Source organism: Balaenoptera physalus (assembly GCF_965194825.1).
Source record: "Balaenoptera physalus genome assembly, chromosome: 7".
Classification (NCBI taxonomy): domain Eukaryota; kingdom Metazoa; phylum Chordata; class Mammalia; order Artiodactyla; family Balaenopteridae; genus Balaenoptera; species Balaenoptera physalus.
Window position 1 is genome coordinate 56794941 of NC_138886.1, and position 19704 is coordinate 56814644.

A 19704-nucleotide genomic window follows, 5' to 3' on the forward strand; every position below is an offset into this window, starting at 1 on the left:
GTAGGTGTTTTTAAGAATCAGTCATTTCCAGAGTATTTCATTGTGTGTTTTTACTGAAACATTTTGCACAATTTTTTACTCTTGATTTTTATTGAGAACTAGTATGAAATCTTAAGCACTAAGGGACAGATTTCACCCTGGGTTTGATCTTTTGGGTTTTTTTTAACTAAATGGGGAAAAAGTTTCAAATTAAGAACCTAGTGACTATTCTTTTATCTATAACAACCAAGTCTTAGGTTCAATTTAAGCATAATCAGTGCTACTTATTTCACAAACCTGAGAATATTCTAAAACAGTTCTAGTTTCTGAAACTGAATTTTCATAAAACTTTTAATATTATCAAATCAGTTTTCCTACCCTGAATTTAGAGCCAATATTTATTGAATATTTGTTTTGCATTTGTTCATGTGTATTTATTTAATTCTACTGACAGTCCTAATAGGCAGGATTTCTTATCCCCTTCTTATGGATGAATATCAAAGGCACAGAAAGGTTAAGAAACTGGCCAAAGTTCATAGGGCAAGGAAGTGCCAGAGCTGTGCTGTAAACAGGCTGAGTCCAGACCTGGCAATCTACTTCTGGGCTATGTAGACTCTCACATTTGAATATAAGCCAGACTGGTTTCAGTGCTTTTCCTGCATTCAGTTAAGCTCAAAATCAGCTCTGGGAAACACAGCACCGTGATTGGAGCTACTGTCACTTAGGGCTAGTTTTAAACATTAGAATCATTTTTATTTTGAAGAATCAAATTTAAATTAGATTGAAAATGAATCATTAAATTGCATCATCTAGTATTTTATTTCCTCTGGCATTGGCCATATCGCTGCATGAAGGGTGGGGAATACCTTCCAGTTTCAGCTACTTGAATTTGTTCTACCACTTTTTAGGGAAATAAGGGATTCCCACATTTATGCTGTATGTTGTTTTAACTTTGCTATAAAATGATAGATTATGAAAAAAAAGCTGATTACAGCTTAACATGTTCAGAAGTGTCAAGAATGTCCCAAAGCTAAGCAATTTTATATTAGTCTTAAACTTTTTTCTAAAGACTTCCAAGTTTTTTTATATAAGTATTTCAGTTTGTATCTAGAAGATACAGACTTTCAGAAAGCATAACCACAATATGTTGTCACATGTGTAAAAAAAATTTGTTAACTAATTATATCATCAAATCTAGTAAATATTTGTTCAAATTTCCATTGTCTCAAATGTCATACATGGATATTTAAGTTTGTTTGAATCAGGATCCAAATAAGGACTTTACATTGTTACTAATTGCTATCTTGTAAGTATCTTTAATCTGTGTATATCCCCTTAATCTTTTTTTTTTTTTCCTTTGCCTTTTACAATTTGCATTTTGAAATGTTCTGGAGCCTTTCAAACAGAATAGATTTTGCCAATTATAACCATGTGGTATAGTTTAACCTGTTTCTCTTTATTTTCTGTAAATTGGTAGTTAGAATTCAAGACTGACCAAATTCAGGCTTGAATTGGGTGGCGGGGGGTGGAGGGTGGGAAGACTTCCTCATAAGTGGTGTGGTCATCCTTCAGGAGGGTGGTACATAATGTCTCGTTGTCTCTTGGGCTTAAGTTTGAAAGCTGAGGGTTTTACTGGATTCTATTACATTTAGTAAGTTATACTGATTGCTGAGCACTCAGCCACTTTCATAAGGGTAGGAGTTTTCTTTTTTCTAGTTAGAGTAGGCAGATCCTCTAGTTTTAGAACTCACTTCTAAATAATACGGTTCATTCAGCAAATATGTGCATGCTAGTATGTTTAAGGGTATTAGGTAATCTTTTGGAAGCTGGCAATCAAAAACACCCTTAGCTGTCTTACAACCCTGCTGTGACAGTTTGGCTAACATAAAGGGGCCCTGCCTATATAAAGCTTAAAGCTTTGGATCTCAGTATAGATCCCACTTACAAGAGCTGGCTGGGGATCTGCTCTGACTTGCCCACCGTCTATTTCTCTTTGCGCACCAGGGACAAAACCTTTCCCCATTCTTCTTCAGGACACCCTGAAGATAGAGCTCATTACTGTCTACCTGTCTGATTTGTCTGTCTTAATTTGAGGAAATTGAACTTGATGGCCCACTCACCACCAGCTCACAGTGAGAAGAGTTATCCTTGCTTGTCCACTGACTAGTGCTGACTAGTCCCCACACCAGACCTTTAACTCTCTGAAAGAACTGTTATTTAGTAACCTGGGTTAATCAGACACTACACAGGAAAAAAAAAAAAAAAAAAAGATTAAATACCAGTCACTGGACACAGGAATCAAGAGCCAGCTAGAGGGACCAAGCAGGCCGACCAAATGATGTATTGAAAAAAATGAATGAAAGAAGAAGAGTTTTACAACTATATCCTCAAGTATGAAATTGCATTGTATTGATAGAGTAAGAACAAGTGCTGTGCAAAGAGTAATTTGAGATTAAAATTCTTTGAAATAAACATGACTGTGAAAACAAAATGCAACAGACAAAACAGAATGGACACTGCCAGAATTTTAATGTATTGCTGAGTAATCCATTATATGAGTATCCTGCAATCTGTCTATGCACCTCCTGATGTATAGGTTGTTTCCAGGATTTCACTATTATAAGGCAAGCTGCTGCGAAACTTTGTCTTTCGAAAATAGTTTGACATTTCTTATAAAATTAATTATGTGCTGAACATACAACCCATCAATTTCATTAATATTTATTCAGGAAGAATGAAGACCTGTTTCTAAAGCAGTTTATACCATTTTACACTGCCAGCAGTGTATGAGAGTTCAGGTTGCCACAATCTAACACTTCATTTTGTTCTTTCATTATAACCATTCTGGACAGAGAGGGCATGTAGTCTCTGTAGCAGACAAGAGTGGGTTGAAAATTTAGTGACCAGAACGACTGTAGTAGTCATTTGTACTTTTCACCAGGTATTTCTGGCTCAAGTGCACGTGTTAGGATTATACATCCCAACCTCCTTGTGCTTGGCCAGGGCCATGTAACCAGCTGGTCAGTTAGTTGTAACAAATGCTACGTGTCGCTTCTGAGCAGAGCATTTCATTGCCCTCCAGAGTTTTCTTTCCCCTCCCATGGAGACCAGTAGCATCTAAATAGGGCTTTTCTATCAGAGTGCGGTCCCCAGCCAACTTGTGATGTACATGCAACGTGAGTGTGAAGTAAATTTTAAGAGCATAAGGTTTTTGAGTTGCTAACACATGACCCAGGCTTTCCTGAGTGATAGCATTCCTAAATTCCTCAGCCTACCAGTAGACGTGAAATTGAATTGAATTGATCTTTTTAATACTTTGGAACTAGAACGTCTACTGTTTCTAAACTGACTTCTTTACTATCCAAATTAATTGACAAAGCTACTGATAAATTGGTTGGTGGCATGGTAGGCAACCACTAAGATGGTCCCCAGTGATCTCTACCTCCTGGGCTTCGTGCCCTGTTGTAATCTACTCTCTGTGAGTGTGGGCTGGAATGCTTTCATTCTACTCATGTAATGTAGTGAATAGAAGTGATGGGATGTCACTTCCAAAGTGAGATACTGTGGCTTCCACTTGGGCACCCTCTCTTGCTCATTCTGAGAGAAGCCAGCTGGCATGTTTTGAGCTACCTTCTAGAGAGGCTCTTGTGGCAAGAAACTGATGTCTCCACCCAACAGCCAGTAAGATCCTGAAGCCAGAGGAGGTGAGTATGGAACTGGATTCTCCCCTAGTCAAGGCTTGAGCCTCCATGCTTTCTGTTAAGAAGTATCCTGTTGGGCTTCCCTGGTGGCGCAGTGGTTAAGAATCCACCTGCCAATGCAGGAGAGAGCGGTTCGAGCCCTGGTCCGGGAAGATCGCACATGCCGCGGAGCAGCTAAGCCCGTGAGCCACAGCTACTGAGCCTGCGTTCCACAATTACTGAAGCCCACGTGCCTAGAGCCCGTGCTCCGCAACAAGAGAAGCCACCTCGATGAGAAGCCTGCACACCGCAACGAAGAGTAGTCCCCGCTTGCCGCAACTAGAGAAAGCCTGCACTCAGCAATGAAGACCCAATGCAGCCAAAAATAAATAAATAAAAATTAAAAAAAAAAAATCCTGTTATTCATATTGTTCTTCCCCTATGGGTAATGTGGTGTTTTTCTCTAGCCTCTTTAAAGATTTTTTTTGTCTTTAATTTTCAGAAGTTCAATTATGATGCGACTGAGCATGAGTTTCTTTAGGTCTGTCTTGTTTTGGGTCCATTCAGCTTCTTGAGTCTAGATTATATCTTCTGTCAAATTTGGAAACTTTGCAGCCATTTTTTCTTCAAATGTGATTTCAGCCCTGTACTTTTTCTTCTCTCCTTCAGAACTTTAATGCCATGAATGTTCGTTTTGTTGTTGTCCCACAAGTCTCTGAGATTCTGTTCATTTTTACTCACTTTATAGTCTCTATCATTCAGATTAGATTAATTCTTAGTGATCTGCAGGTCCACTGATAATTTCCTCTGCCATCTATATTCTGCTATTGAGCCCATCCAGTAAGTTTTTTCTATTTTGGTTATTGTATTTTTCAGTTCTAAAATTTGTCTGGGTCTTCCGCGTATCTCTCACTCAGGTTTATATGATGAGTAATTTTGTACTGGATCCTGGACATTTTGAGTAGTATGAGAATCTTATTCCTATTTAAATCTTCTATTTTATAAGGCCAACTGTTTAGGTTCAGTGGGGTTCAGGCCCACTTTTGTGGTTCAGTGTCAATTTTCAAAGCCTCTGCATTGCTATTCTGGTCCACCTCCACTTGGATGCTACCCAGAAACCAATCTGAAACCTCAGCAGTAGTCCACCCATAGTTCACTTTGCCATGTTGATTATGGTCAGTTTCATGCGTGGTCTGCTTGAGGGTCTGCCCAAGATTTCATTAACAGATTTAAAGGAACCCTTTCTCCAGCTTCTTTCTCTCTGTAATCCTCCCTCAACCTTTAATTGGGATGGTTAAGATGCTGCCTCTTTGCAGCTGGTCACTCAGTACAGGGCAAGGATGGTCCACAGGGCTCCTCCCCACAGTCTTGGCCACATCTAGTGAGTAGGGGGATGGGTGTTCACTTGGAATGGGGCAGGTATAATCAAACGGATTTTTTATACAGGTCACCCTTTTGAGAGCAGGCTTTTTGTTTTCTTCATCTGTACCCATTGATGTTTTCAGGTTTTACGTTTTTCTTGCACCCAAATCAGGAAAGTAAAAAGGTGGCAAAAGAAAAACCCCAGGAAACTTCCAGGTCATTCCTCAAGTTCCAAAGTGCCTACCCAGGCTACCACCTTTTTTCCACCTTTCAGAGCCTTTTGATAGTTGCTTTATATATTTTGTCCAGGGTTTTTGGTTATATTTAGCAGCAGGAATGAGGTGAAATATATTTACTCCATCTTGTGTGGTACTCAAAGTCCTCCAAGTAGCCTTTCAAAAACGGGTAAAATACTATAAACAAAGCAGACATACTTTCATCAGTCACCCTGCCCATTCCCCTCCCCCTCCCAAGAAATTATGAGTTCAGTGTTGCCTTTTCAGTTTATTTTTAAACTTAGGTATTCATAAACAAAATATAGTATTTCAAATGTTAAAATCTGCAACTTTTATTTCATTGGACTTTATGCTTTAAGATAGTCTTCTCTTTTAATAGGTAAACTTAGTCTCTTTATGTATGTTATACTGGAATGTTTATTCCTATCATTGCAGTTTGTTTATTGTTACGGAGGAGGCAGGAGTAATTCTTACCTTTCCTCCGTATTCTCATAAATGAAGAGGATTTGATCCTCCCCGCCCCACCCCTGCCACACACACATGCTGGACTGAAAGGTAATGTTTCTATCATTTTGTGATCATCCTTAATCTTTCAACTTAACTTTAGAGCATATTGATATGATTGATATTTATAAAATGGTCAATAGCTCAGTTTTTTTCTGAATAAAACAAATATATTTTTGTTTCCCTTCAGATTACCTTTTCTGACCTATTAATGTTTAGTATTCGTTATAACTTATTTTTTAAAACTCAAGTTATTTTAAATATGACTTGCTGTTTTACTTGACAAGTTTTGTCTGTTTACTCACTTTCTTGTTGAATACTTCAAGATGTTTTTTTACCATGGACTTTTCAGTGAAAGTCTATGAACAGTAAATTTTATCAATCTTTGTGGGTCTGAAAATGTTTTTTTTCACACTGATTTTAGAAAGATAAATTGGCTGGGTTTAGAATTCTAGGTTGCTAGTTATTCTTTCTGTAGCATCCTGTAGCTTTCCATTGTGTTCTGGCATCTTTTATTGCTGAAAAAAGTTGGATGTCATTTTGATTATTTCTTTGAAGGATATATGTTTTTCCCCTCAATAACTTTGGAGTTTCACTAAAATCTATCTAGGTGTGGATTAATTGCTGTTTGCTTTGCTTGGGATTCATTGTACTCCTTTAAATTGAAAATGCAGTTCTGGAATTTTAAATTTTTCTTTTAAAAATAATTGTTCCTCCCATTTTTTCTATCTCCTTCTTGACCTCCTAGAAGTTTGTAGCAGTCTACCCTCCATACCTTAGTATCTGTTACATCTTTCATCTCTTTACCCACTCTGTGCTATGGTCTAAGTGATTTCCTTATATCTTCCAATTCACTGAATTTTCTCTTTGAGTCTAGCCCACTTTTTAACTAAACCAGTTGTTAATTTTGTTGAATGGGACTCTTTCACCATGCAACTAGTAATGAATTTGGCTTCTGCATTCACATGTAGCAAAGATTCTTGTTAGTGACTTTGTTTCCACCCGTGGCCTGGGAGGGAAAGCTTGTTTTCCTGCTGCGACCCTGAGCTAGAAATACCAGTTTTTCAGTCCTGGTATTGGAACAGAACTTTCCCAATTCTAAGCATACCCCATTCCTGCTTCTTACTATACATTATAACTGCAGCCTCGATTCCTAACATCTCTTCCCTGGCATCTTTGGAATCCCAATTCCTAAGACACATATCCAGTCCAGCCACCTCCATGGGCCTCGTAGTGTCAGGTCCTTTGGGTTCCCTCTTCATTTCTGCCACCTGGAGATTTCCTTTTCTTCCTTGAGAACCTATGTGTGTTTTTTAATGGGGGGAAGAGAAGTATTTCACTGGCGTATCCATGTCTTTGTAGCAGGGATAGCAACAGTTCCCGTATATGTTCATTCTGTGTCCAAAAAGAATTGAGTACCGTTGGTATTTTTCATACCAACTTACTACTTACTACTCGCACACCCTGTGAGGTAAATGCCATCATCTCCATTTTACTGGAGATAAGAGAGTTACTCATCCTAAGTCACTAATGGTAGTCAGGAGCAGATTTAGAATTTAAGCTCAAGGCTGTGTTACTTTCCACTACTTTTTCTGCTTCACTATGTTGTTTGATTATTTACTCCAGTATTTTTGTATTACATCCTTTTGCTCTTTGAAAACCAGGTTTGGACACTATTTTAAAGAGAACCAGCGTGTAACCTGACTGAATTTCATCTGAAAATGTCTGAATGGTTGTTGCATGGCACCTGTTTCTTTTTAGAGACTCTTCTCGTTTTCATAGTGTAAAAACCATGGGCTTCATTCCTAAATGCAACCCGTTTATGGGAAATAATGAAGTTGCTTAAGGATGATACTGAGCCTGCCTAACTGGCTCCTTTCAGCCTCTCGTCCCCAAACTGCCCCTTGTTCAGGAGCATTAGACCTCAGACTGACAGCACTGGTGTGAATGGCAGACGCTGTCCCAGGCTAAAGGCTGTCTTTCTGACAAAATGCAGAAATACTGCTGACTCTCCTCTCTACCCCCCACTCCTCCCCCCCCGCCCCCCCCCCCCGCCAACATGGCTGGCACCACACACTATACTCACTCCTTTGCTATTTGCAAGTTTATGTAACAGCCTACCCAACTGTCTCCTTCCATGGAAAGTATTTTCTTCATTGTCTTTTGGAATGCATTGAAGCTGCTTCTCTTAACCAATAAAAACATCTAGTTCTTCTATTTTGGGGAACTTTAATATTCCTATGCAGTTCACGTTGGATAAAATGTCTTGAATGTAAGCAAGTTATCTTTTTCCATTCTTTATGCCAGACTTTTAAGAAAGAATCTGTTTGTAATCTAATTCTACTTTGGCTGCTTCCTACTGCAGTGAGTAGCAATTTTGGATCAAGTTCCCAGTGGCAGCACTGGGGGAAATTCTGCATTTTTTTAGGATGACTGATATCACTCCTGGTGCTGTTGGATTCCACCCTGTTTTCTGGGAATTTATAACTTCGGCTGTTACTTAAAGCACTTAAATCTTATGAATCTCACCAAGTTTTTTGTTTTATTTTTTTCAAACGATCTTTAGAAGTGCTTTTGTAGGAAATTGAAAATGTCATACCCCAAACTACACAAACGCTTTTACTAGTGCTTTTACAGTGCAATAGACAGATCAAAATCACACTAAAATTCTCTTGCATTGGTTCTGAAAACCCTAGACCGCTATAAGAGATCCAGACCCCCAGAGAGTCATGTAGGTCCATTTAAAAAAATAATTTGTAGTTGATTTTTTTTCAACCTTCCGTTGTCCATTGATTCTCTTGAATTCAGGAGAAATTATAGGCAATCTCCAACCTGCATTTCAGAACTTAATTCGTAAAAGAATGATGGCCATAATCTGTGACTTAATGTAGGTTGAAAATGAAATCTCTTCTATGAATTAGTACAAATATTTCCCATAGGAACAGTGATACAGAGGAAAGACGTAGATTTCCAGGTTAGCCTTCAAAAGCCTCTTAAACCCTAATTGAGCAGCACTGCTTTTACGGAAAAGGTATCCAGTAACCCTTCCCAGTTCCAGGCACCAGAGACTGCCCCCTCCCCTAGATAGACTACATGTTCCGAAACAAACTACGGGGTGGGTGATCTGACAGCAGAGATTGTAGCTTCTTTAATATCAGGGACTTATTCCCCATCCTGAGGAAGTTATATATATGAGAGGTGGGGAGAAGACATGGGAAAAGCTCCAGATGGACAGTGTGTACGAAGGCTGGGAAGTTAGTTGGCAAGGTAAAGCTACAGCTGGGAGGCCCCCCCGGAACAGGGAGGGCTAGGAGAGGGGGGAAGGGGGAGATCAAGTACTCAGTGAAGCAAGTGATAAGAATTACATATGAACAGGAGAAGGAAGAAAGAGGAAAAAGAACATCATAACTCACCCGCACAGACCACACATCTTTGTTAGTCGTACACAGCAGGGTCCCTGCCTGCTTCTGTGGCCAGTAATAAGCAGGCGGGTCCTCCAGCCCCTCAGGCTCCCTTCCTGGGAGGTTTCCACCCGCCCTGTCCTCAGGGCTTTGCTGCTCTCTGGACTCAGTTTTCAACTTCACAGACATCCTAACCCTGAGGTAGTCACCCCCCTGCCTCTTACTTCCTTACCTCTGGCCTCAGGTTTGGCTCCTGTATGGTTCCCTCAGTTCAGAACTCTTGCCGCCTAGTTGGTTTCTAAGAAAAACTTGCGTGTCCTTCCTCTTCTCTCAGGGTCCTCCCCTCCCACACACATTTCCCTCCTAATCATGGGGTCCTCCCTCTACCCCTTTATTGAGAGGCCTTCCCACTCCACTGTGTCTGGTGCCCCCCTCCCAGCCTCTTTCTCATCCAGGGAACTTGGACCCTAGGTCTCTTCTTCCACTCGCCACCCCCACCTCCACCCAACACTGCTTCTCTCCTCTTCCTCCACCTGCTTACTGCTGGCCTGCCTCCCTCCCAAGCTTGGGCTTCCTCCTGCCCTCCACCCTTTCCTTTTGTCAGACCCTGTGCTCTCAAGTCAACTTCTTAACCATCCCCCTTCCCCATTCTCTTGATTTCTCTCCTCTTCCTAATTTGAGGGAGTTCTCTCCTGCCTCCTTATTTGGGCCAATTGTTCATGCGCCTGACTCCCTTCTCTTCCTTCTCACCCTGGAGAACTTTCTTCCACCTCCCCTACCCCCCCATCTGCCTTTTCTTTCCCCCCAGTATTTCTTTCATCTGCCTTGTCACTGAGCTAATGATGTTCTTTCCTCTTCCGCATCTGAATCCTCCCCATCCCTACCACAGACCCCTACCACCTCCTCCCCCATTTCCTTCCTGTTCCTAACCTGCACCTTCTTCCCACTTTCAGTTCTCTTCCCTCCCTCCTTCCCCAATTACAAATCCTTCCCTCCCTTCCTGACCCAAGGACCGCCCCCCCCTCCCCAATATCTTTTCTCCTTTTCCCTCAAAGCCCTCCATCCTGAGCCGGGGTCCCGTTTTTCCTCTCTGGACCCTATTTTCTTCCCTATGATCTCGACTCTAGGCTCAAACCCCTCCTCTCCCTTCTTGACTCCAGAAAGATTCGGACACCTTTCTTCAACCCCAGCGTTTATTCCTCATCTTCTTTCTTCCTTCCCTATTTCCCAGAGATTCTTAAAACCCTTTACATATGAGATTGAAAATAACCAAATGCTAAATAAGATGGAGAATACAGATACTAAGGCCTTCAAATATGCTTCTCCCTCTTCCTGAACACCCCCTTCGCCCCTTCTCCACGTCTAGTCATGGCTGGCTTCTTTTTGTTCAGATTTTAGCCTGAAAGTCACCTTGTAAGAGAATCATTCCCTGGTCACCTAACGTAAAGGATTCTCAAACACCAGCCACCCACAGACCATATTGGTTTTTGTTTTCTAAAGAACATTTAATACTGTGAAGTCTTGATGTGTTCGTCCATCTAGAATTGACGTCCCATGAAAGGCCTTAACTTTCTTGTTCATCTTGTATCTCTGTCATTTAGAATGGTGCCTGGTACATAATGGCTTAGTCAGTTTGCTGAATAAGTTAGTGATTTCTAGGTACCAGACACTATGCCAAGTGCTCACGCTGTCTTGTTTAATCCTTACAGCAAGGCTGACTGAGGTAAGTACTTTTATTATTGCTATTTTATACCTTAAGTAACTGAAGTGCAGAAAGGATAAGTGAATTTGCCTGTTGTCTCAAAACAGTTGGTATATCTGAGAACCTAATCCAGATCCATATGAAGTCACAGCTCATGTTCCTCCCACTTCCTCTGGTGGTCCAGAGGAAAAGGGCCGTTAGGAATGGAAAGGGAAAGAAGATGGATCTGAATGCAAGGTAAGTCAAACTGGAGTCAGGACTCCTGTGCTGGGACAGGGAGTGCAGGATGTATAGAATAGGACACTAGATCCTAAGTGAAGATGAGGATAATAACAGGAGCTAACACTTAGGAGCACTTACTTTGTGCCAGGTTCCAAACAATATATCGAATTCTCTCTCACCTAGGAGTGGTAATGTCATCTTACAGATAAGGAGACTGAGGCTCAGAGATGCTAATTATCTTCTCTGAGGCCATACAGGTACGATACAGGGGAGCTGGGATACCACCCCAGGCAGTCTGACTACAAAGCAAGTACTCTGGTTGCTATCCTGCACTACACGCAGCAGGAAAATAAACAGACTTACGAGAGTAGTATGGTCTGTGTTGGGCACCAACTCCTGCTTCCTGGATTCTTATCTTCTGGACATTCTGGAATGACCTTAGCTGATGTAACACTCCTGCCTCATGGCTTACCTCTTACTGCTGTCCACAGAGGAGGTGACTGATGATGAACCCACGTTACTCCACTAGCACTGGGGAAGCCCCCCCCCCTTTTTATCTCCCCCCTTCACCTCGGATCCGCACAGGGCAGCAATTCTGGATTAGCTCTACAGACTGTATCTGCTCTACAGACTCAAGCTTTTTTCTTGAGTGAGGTGTCCCCGGGCTTAGATTGCTGAAGCATGGGGGTAAAAATGGAGAAGCAAGCCCTTCCAGCTAGAGATCTAAAACCACAGTCTCCAATTGGCTTCTTACTGATAATAAAGCTGATTTGTTTTCCAAATGGCAGGAGCGAGCCTAGCAGGCCAGACAAGGCGGAAGCACAGGTGGCATCGGCTCTAGGACAGTCTGCTCCAGTCATAGAGGGATTTTCCTCTCAAAATGGTAAGATTTGCATAAAAAATGCAAGGTTGACTAAGTCCAGCCTCTTTCTCACCCCTACCTGCCTCCCCAGACCCATCCCTTAAAGGCTTAGAGTTCTGGAAATGTCCCTGAAATGTGAACAAAGAAAGCTGAGAGGCAACAAAACCTGGGACTTGTTAGAAATGCAAATTCTCTGGCCCTGCCCCAGACGTACTGACTCAGAAATGGGTCAGGGCTCAGCATTCTGTTGTCTATAAGCCCTTCTGGTGATCTAGACACACTCAGGTTTGAAAACCACTGCCCTAGGTAACATCCCTAACCCTGGCTGATGTCTGAGCCAAACGTTCTGTCCCAGAGCCCTGCAAACCTCTCAAAGTGCTAACATCTCAACTTCCAAACTGCTTGTCCCAGATGGCTTCTTGCACCCAAAACTGGCACCTACATCCTTTATTTGGATAAAAGGCACCAGTCTGGTCATTGGAAAACACGTTCCCTATAGGTATCTAGAGGGTTCATGGTTTGTTTTTGTTTTTTTTAAATTATTATTATTTATTTATTTTTGGCTGCATTGGGTCTTCATTGCTGCGCATGGGCTTTCTCCAGTTGCAGCGAGCGGGGGCTACTCTTCATTGCGGTGTGCGGGCTTCTCATTGCGGTGGCTTGTCTTGTTGCGCCGCACGGGTCCTAGGTGTGTGGGCTCAGTAGTTGTGGCACGCGGGCTTCAGTAGTTGTGGCTCGCGGGCTCTAGAGTGCAGGCTCAGTAGTTGTGGCGCACGGGCTTACTTGCTCCGCGGTATGTGGGATCTTCCGGGACCAGGGCTCGAACCCGTGTCCCCTGCATTGGCAGGTGGATTCTTAACCACTGCACCACCAGGGAAATCCTTCATGGGGTTTTCAGACTGAGCTGGGGCCCTTCCCCTCTATGACACACAGCTGCAAGGCGAGGGTTGTTCCAGGAGTGCCCTGTGGCCTATCCCAGGGCTGTGAGAAGGCCAAGGGGATGCCCGATTCACAGGATGTATGTGTGTGTCTACATCAGACTCCTCATCTTCAAACGTGCTCAAAAGGTATATTCTCCATAACATTTTGTAGGTACTTAATGCCCCTGAATTGAATAATTTAAAATGGTAAATTTTATCACAAGGTGGGGGTGAGGGGGAACTACACAAAGCCTGTCCAGAGGCGTGTCTCCAAGGCCTGGCATTTTGTACTTAGCTTTAATAGAACCCTCACAGCATGCATTGGGAATACTGGTTTCCATGGCAGTGTCCCTCTTTGAGATCAAGGATCATTCCTTCATTCATTCAATTTATATTTGTTTGTTGAACACATACGATGTGGAAGACCCCAGCTCAGCACAGGTAATCCAATGATGAGTGAGATATGGTCCCTGCTCTCAGAAAACTTAGTCTAATGAGGCAGGCAAAAACCAAGTAAACAGAATAATTACTAACTGTGCAAAAGAGTGTAGGATAACAAACTGAGTGCCAAGCTAGAAAATAAGAGAGCCCATTTCATGGAGACGTGCAGAAGACCTCCTGAAGAGATGCTGAAACATGAAGAACAAACGGGAGCCAGCAAAGCAAAGGTGATGGGGACAAGTGCTCCAGGTGGAGGATACCACACGGGCAAAGACCCAGAGCAGGGAAAGATGGCACAAGCCTCAGGTGAATGCATGAGCGACTTAATAGTGAAGACAAACAGTTTACTTCAACTCTCTAAATCACCTGCTTTTGCCCCTAACAAACATATTCCAGGGCAAGCAGTGGATGACCAGCTGTGGAAACAACTTGGGCACTCGACCATTAACACTTTACAGTCTGATAAGAAAGAAAAGACTTGCTGTTCACTCTGGTGGTTTGTTTACACATGCTTGTCCTTCCTCAGAAGAGGCTACTCCATTTCCTGATGGTCAGTCTGTGTTGAGAGCCTGGTTTCCAGCTCAGGAAGGGCAGAGTCTCCAGGTGTGTGGTGACCACGGCAGTGTGGTACCCAGTTTACACCGGTAGGAACTGGAGTTGTTCAGCCTGGGTTCAAATTCTGGCTGTTCTTTCTCATCAGCTGTGTGACCTTGGGCATCTCTCCATATCTTCCCCCTCGTATAAAAGTGGAATGTTGTGAGGCTCCAATGAAATAATAAACACTTAGAATAGTACCTGAGAAGTACTCAACAGATATTAATCATTTAATTATTATGTAAAAAAGGAACCATGGATCCCATCACTTCGCTACTGCTTAGTTAGGCTGAAATGAACAGTTCTACAAACTTTTAAGTGTGAGAATGAGTAGACCGCTTGCAGAGCATTCAATAGAGCACGCAGACCTTTCGTCCATGTCACTATCATAATAGCTTGAATAATGGTTGGTTGAGTAACAAACAAGGAACCAAGTAGTCAGGGTTAGAGCAGATGCTCCATAACTTTTGGGGAAGAACATATGAAGCATTTGCTATTTCTAGGGAAAAGTTATTTGTGGCAGGCCTGCTACTTGCCTACCTGAAACTCATTCTTCTCCTTTTCTTCAGTTAACAAACTTCTGGTTTTCTTTGGGGCAGTAACATGCCCAGGTAAAAGACCTTCTCATACTCCCTTGCAGCTAGGAGTGGCAATTTGAAACAAGCCTGGCCAGTTAAAAGTAAGCAGAAGTTACTGGGTGGAACCTCTGGGAAAGCATTTCAAAAGCAGCTGACTTGGATGGAATCTGCCTTTTGTTTTTCCTCCTTTTTCCTGCCTAGAATGGGTATGTGATGCCCAGGTATGCAGTAGCCATCTTAAGACCGTGAGGATGAAGACTATATGCAAAGGGGGCAGAACAGGAAGACTGAAGACTACCCCTTGGCTTATTACCTCTGGACTTACTGTTAAATGAGGACAAATGAACTATTTAATTAAACTGCTGTGGTTGTTTTTCAGTTATATGCAGCTAAACACAATTCTATCAGAAAGGGCTAAAGTGGCATTCACTGCTAACCGAGACATACAAACTGTTTCTTTAGCCAAAGACACAACTAATAATGTAACGGTTCTGCTGGGTTGGGTATTCTCATTATCCTTCGAACGCCTCTGAAACTAGGGTACATGGGAGTTAACATTGGAAAGTGGACCAAGAAGGCATTCTTCAAATTGCAACGCTTTTATTAGAATATTATTAATTGCAGATTTTTAAAAAACTACACACATGGAAAAAGGAGAACACTCAGAAATACTATTACAGATTAGGCAAATTAGTAGGATGAAAAAGATTTCTTCAGTGTATACAAAATGTAAACATTTGCCCTGGGATTTCCCACAGATGGCACAGTCCACAAGGACTTATTTGGAATAAAAATATGTCTATCGGATCTCCAGTATAGTCTCTATACTGCAAACTTGCTACATTGAAGTTAAAGTTACTAGCACACCCCAAATTTTCTACGCAAAAAACTAAGTGGTCCCGATCAAGGCAACTTGAACATCAACTGCTACATGTGAAAGCAGAGGCACCAAAGCAAATCAATCTTCCAACAATGAGCTTCCACTCACTATGCTAATTGTATTTACATTTACCTTGAGAGATATTACAAAAATATACACAGTATATAAAACCCCTACTTGAGTCTGTGATGGAAAGTGAAACATTTCTTTATCAGGCATTCCAAAGCCATTAAATCAGTCACTTGAACTTAGGGAGAGAAGACTAAGAAGAGGCCCTCTTCTGTTCAGAAAATGGGGACTCGTAAACATCCATGGGTGGGCAGGTACAAACCAGGTGCTGATCTCCATAGATGTCATCAATCCGGGCAATGGTTGGCCAGAATTTGTTTTCTGGTTTCACGAAGGGCTGCAAGGGACAAAAGACAGAAATCTTCCGGGATATTCTGAGAGGTTTCTCTCGGTGGGGAAGAGGAAACTGCAATGATATTCCCACGGCCTGAGGTACCGTTAGCCCAACAAGTACTCAAAAAGTATAAAAAGCTAAAATCCAACCTCCTTCATTACTGTCCATCCGAAACCCCCTGTCCCTACTCTGCCGAGCATACCACAGAGCACCTTCACCTAAGAATCAAAGGGGAGAAAGACTGCATTTGGGGCCATCTCTCTGTTGGATGATGGTAGAAAACATCGATCCACTTGACAGGGACTCCCATTTGGTCTTCCTGCACTGTGCACCCTGAGGATTCCCAGGCCCCTGGATGGCATTCTGACTCTGACCTCAAGAGCTCTGAAAGCCAATTCCTGTGTTCTGCATTGTTCTGCAAAGGTGTCCTACATGTGGTCACTATGGTGAGGAGACAGCAAGAGTGGGAGCCCCACAGAGTAGGTGATGGCCCCTCATACACACATGAACGTGGACCAGCTGGCACATCCAGTTTCAGAGGAGAACTTACGAGTGGGAATGCTGCCACCTCTCTGGAATACGGCCGATCCCAGTGGGAGGACGTGACGCAGGTCAACGAGTGTGGAGACATCTGAGACAGAGACATGGATGGGAGATGGGGTCAGAGCGGAACACTGCCTTTTCCTTCCGCACGTCACATCAACCAGTGAGGTGATGGAAGCCCATGGATGGAGGGTGGTGGTTTTGTTTCAGTTTGGGGGGAAGGAAATTTTGGTAGGAAAATTTTTATTGTGAAACATTTTAAATATCAGAAAGTTATAGTAATAAAATAAGCACCCAACATAAATCAACATTTTTGTCATATTTCTTAACCTTTTAAAACAAGAAACATTACAGATAACAGTTGAAGCTGCCTGCATATCCCCTTTCCATCTTACTGCTGGCCCTCCTCCCCAGCGATAACCACTACCTTGAATTCGGTTGTCACAATTCTCATCATGTTTTTATACTATCACTGCATATATTAATAAACTGCATAGAGCCTAGTTTGGTACACTTTTAAACCTTATATCATCCTGTGAGTATTACCCTCCACTTGCTTTTTTTTTTTTTTTAGTTTTTATTTATTTATTTATTTATGGCTGTGTTGGGTCTTCGTTTCTGTGCGAGGGCCTTCTCTAGTTGCGGCAAGTGGGGGCCACTCTTCATCGCGGTGCGCGGGCCTCTCACTCTCGCAGCCTCTCTTGTTGCGGAGCACAGGCTCCAGACGCGCAGGCTCAGCAATTGTGGCTCACGGGCCCAGTTGCTCCGCGGCATGTGGGATCCTCCCAGACCAGGGCTCGAACCCGTGTCCCCTGCATTGGCAGGCGGACGCTCAACCACTGCGCCACCAGGGAAGCCCCCTCCGCTTGCTTTTGTATCTCAGTATTGTATTCTTTAGATGTCTATTGCTATTTTTTAAAAAACTGCCTAAACCCTGAAAGAATCCAGAGAAAAGAGAAATAATAATGAGAGCAAATCATATTATATTCCTCCACTACCCTGTCAAACTCACACTGAGCACGGTGCTGGCCTTCTCCCGCCAGCCATTGGCCCCAGCCCTCCACCTTCAGCTGGGCAGCTCTGGAACTTGTCTGAGCTCCCCTGAACATCTCATACTCGTCTGGCTTGAAGCCATAACAACAGAACCACAGCCTTCGAGGTATTCTCAATTCATGATCCCTCAGCTTAATAATGTCTGGACCTAATGCAGAACTTAGAGCTCCGATCAGATATAAAAGGAACATATTTTGGAAGAGGCGAAGTAATGCCTAACAATTTTTTTTCCAGTGTAGGCCATAAACATGGTAAAACATTCAGGCCAAGTACCATTCTGGATGTTCTAAGAGATAACGACTCTAATAAAAGAATATCTTTATCCAGAGTTTATAAGGTAAATAATCTCAGTAGAGTGCATCAAACAGAGACACAGAATGATAAGATTTCTCCAACTATATAGGGTCCTTCAGCCTCTGCTCCCTCCTTTGGAAGCCAACTGGGTCCTTGTGGGGTAAATAGCTCCCGCAACCACCAAACGTATACATAAAGTTAAAACATATCAGAAGTAACCACATTCGGGGCTTCCCTGTGGTTAAGACTTTGCCTTCCAATGCAAGGTGTTGCGGGTTCCATCCCTGGTCAGGGAGCTAAGATCCCACATGCCTCGTGGCCAAAAAACAGAAACAAAACAGAAGCAATACTGTAACAAATTCAGTAAAGACTTTAAAAATGGTCCACGTCAAAAATATCTTTAAAAAAAAAAAAAGAAAGAAAGAAAGAAAAGAAATAACCACATTATACTTGAGTAACCACTGTTGTGTTGATTCAAGAAGATTTAAACTTCCAGGTAATGAACGTATGGTCTGCTCAGAAGAATGGCCTTATCCTAGGCAAGAATATCATCTTCCAGTAAGACTTCAGAGGTTGCCGGCACACCATCCAGACACTGTTTTCTACTCTCTGAGATATTTTAGATAAAGTACCAGTGCCTACGTACCTTCAGTGGATTGACCCTGGGGTCGATGCGGCCCTCCTCAATGTCGGCGATTTCCTGCCGAATGCTGATCATGGCATCGCAGAACCTATCCAGCTCTGCCTTGTCTTCCGACTCAGTGGGCTCAATCATGAGAGTGCCTGCCACTGGCCAGGACATGGTAGGGGCATGAAATCCTGCAAAGGAGATGGAGGAACTTGTGTCACTAACTTTAACCTCCCCAATTTGGAAGACGAGACCCTCCCCATCTTATAGTTTATCCCAAGGAAAATAATCTGATAAATTTGCTATGGTATATATCTAGGGATTCATTTTAGCACTATTTATGGAAGAAAAGCTTAGGAAATAACCTAACATCCAACGATAGAGGATTGGTTAGGCAAATTTTACTGGGCTTCCATACAATAAATATGCAACCATTCTTAGTATTTAAATGTATATTTGTTAATATTTTTGAATGTTTACCCAACTTAAGTGAAAAAGACAAGCTACCTAATGATACTGTCTCGTTTCTATTTTTAAAATGACAAAAGTATTTATATATATACACATTTATATATGTGTGTATGTGTATATATATACATACACTTTATATATGTATGTATATTTTAGGAGGGAAGCTGCTTTGAAGAATAAATACTAAAATTTTAACAGGGTTATTGCCAGAAAATGAGACTAGGGTTTTTATTTCACTTTGTTTTAGAATCTTTTTATAATGTTCATGTATTACTTTCAGTTAAGAGAAATTAAAATATTATAGCCTACCAAAAGGTAAATAATGAGGTAACAAGCATTAAGGAGGCTGGGGTGAGTGTTACTGTCCCTATTTTACAGATGAGGAAACTGAGGCTTGCCCAGGATGTAGAAAGTCTTCACCTTTACACTGAATACAGCTGAAGGTATTTCTATGTTTCCAAAAGCTTTCACATGTTAAGATGAATCGACAAGACACATGGTCAAGAGAGAGATTTCATGGTCAAGAGAGAGATTTCCTGGACAAAAGCCAAAAACAACTTTTTCCCAATTCTTACACTTTTTCCTGTGAAACTTTAAAAGATGAAGAACAGCTCCCAGGTTGATATTTCTGTCAACTAAGTTGGCCCTGGAGGGCAATGGTTCCCAATTCTGGTGTGCATCATTACGTGGAGTCCTTTATAGAGTCATGCCTGCATTCTTTAAGGGATTGTCTTCTCAACATTTTATTATAAAATTGTTCAAATATACCGATAAGTTGAAAGGACTGTAGAGTGAACACCCATACACATTCTACCTAGAATCTACAATGACGCTCTGTTTGCTTTATCACATAATCTAGTTATCTATTCCTATCACATATCTAAGGCATCCGTCTTAGTTTTGATGCATTTCCAAGCATGTTGCAGTCATCAGTACACTTCCCCCTTAAAC

General features: G+C 42.0%; 2 protein-coding genes across 2 annotated transcripts in view; one reads left to right on the plus strand and one right to left on the minus strand.

Moving 5' to 3' along the window:
• The first annotated feature begins 83 nt into the window (after positions 1 to 83).
• LOC309664966 (uncharacterized protein) lies at positions 84 to 14915 on the plus strand. The gene is made up of 5 exons (XM_082471141.1): positions 84 to 10885; positions 10972 to 11101; positions 11875 to 11969; positions 12882 to 13015; positions 14683 to 14915. Exons 2-5 carry the CDS (start codon positions 11004 to 11006, stop codon positions 14728 to 14730), a joined length of 375 nt encoding a protein of 124 aa, XP_082327267.1. The 5' UTR covers positions 84 to 10885; positions 10972 to 11003; the 3' UTR covers positions 14731 to 14915.
• Positions 14916 to 15061: 146 nt separating this feature from the next.
• Positions 15062 to 19704, minus strand: part of GLDC (glycine decarboxylase) — a 99761-nt gene continuing 95118 nt past the window's right edge. The window contains exons 23-25 of the mRNA XM_082470891.1: positions 18301 to 18473; positions 16315 to 16395; positions 15062 to 15767 (exon numbers count right to left, since the gene is read on the minus strand). Coding sequence (XP_082327017.1) covers positions 15624 to 15767; positions 16315 to 16395; positions 18301 to 18473 — 398 coding nt within the window. The 3' untranslated portion in view covers positions 15062 to 15623. The remainder of the gene's footprint in view (positions 15768 to 16314; positions 16396 to 18300; positions 18474 to 19704) is intronic.

What these genes read in the sequence shown, in the direction of transcription:
- LOC309664966 (XM_082471141.1), top strand. Translation starts at nt 11,004, where the DNA reads ATGAAGTCACAGCTCATGTTCCTCCCACTTCCTCTGGTGGTCCAGAGG. An exon ending in AAGATGGATCTGAATGCAAG is followed by an intron (nt 11,102 to 11,874) that starts GTAAGTCAAACT and finishes TCCAAATGGCAG; the next exon opens with GAGCGAGCCTAGCAGGCCAG. An exon ending in TCTTCAAACGTGCTCAAAAG is followed by an intron (nt 13,016 to 14,682) that starts GTATATTCTCCA and finishes TTTCCTGCCTAG; the next exon opens with AATGGGTATGTGATGCCCAG.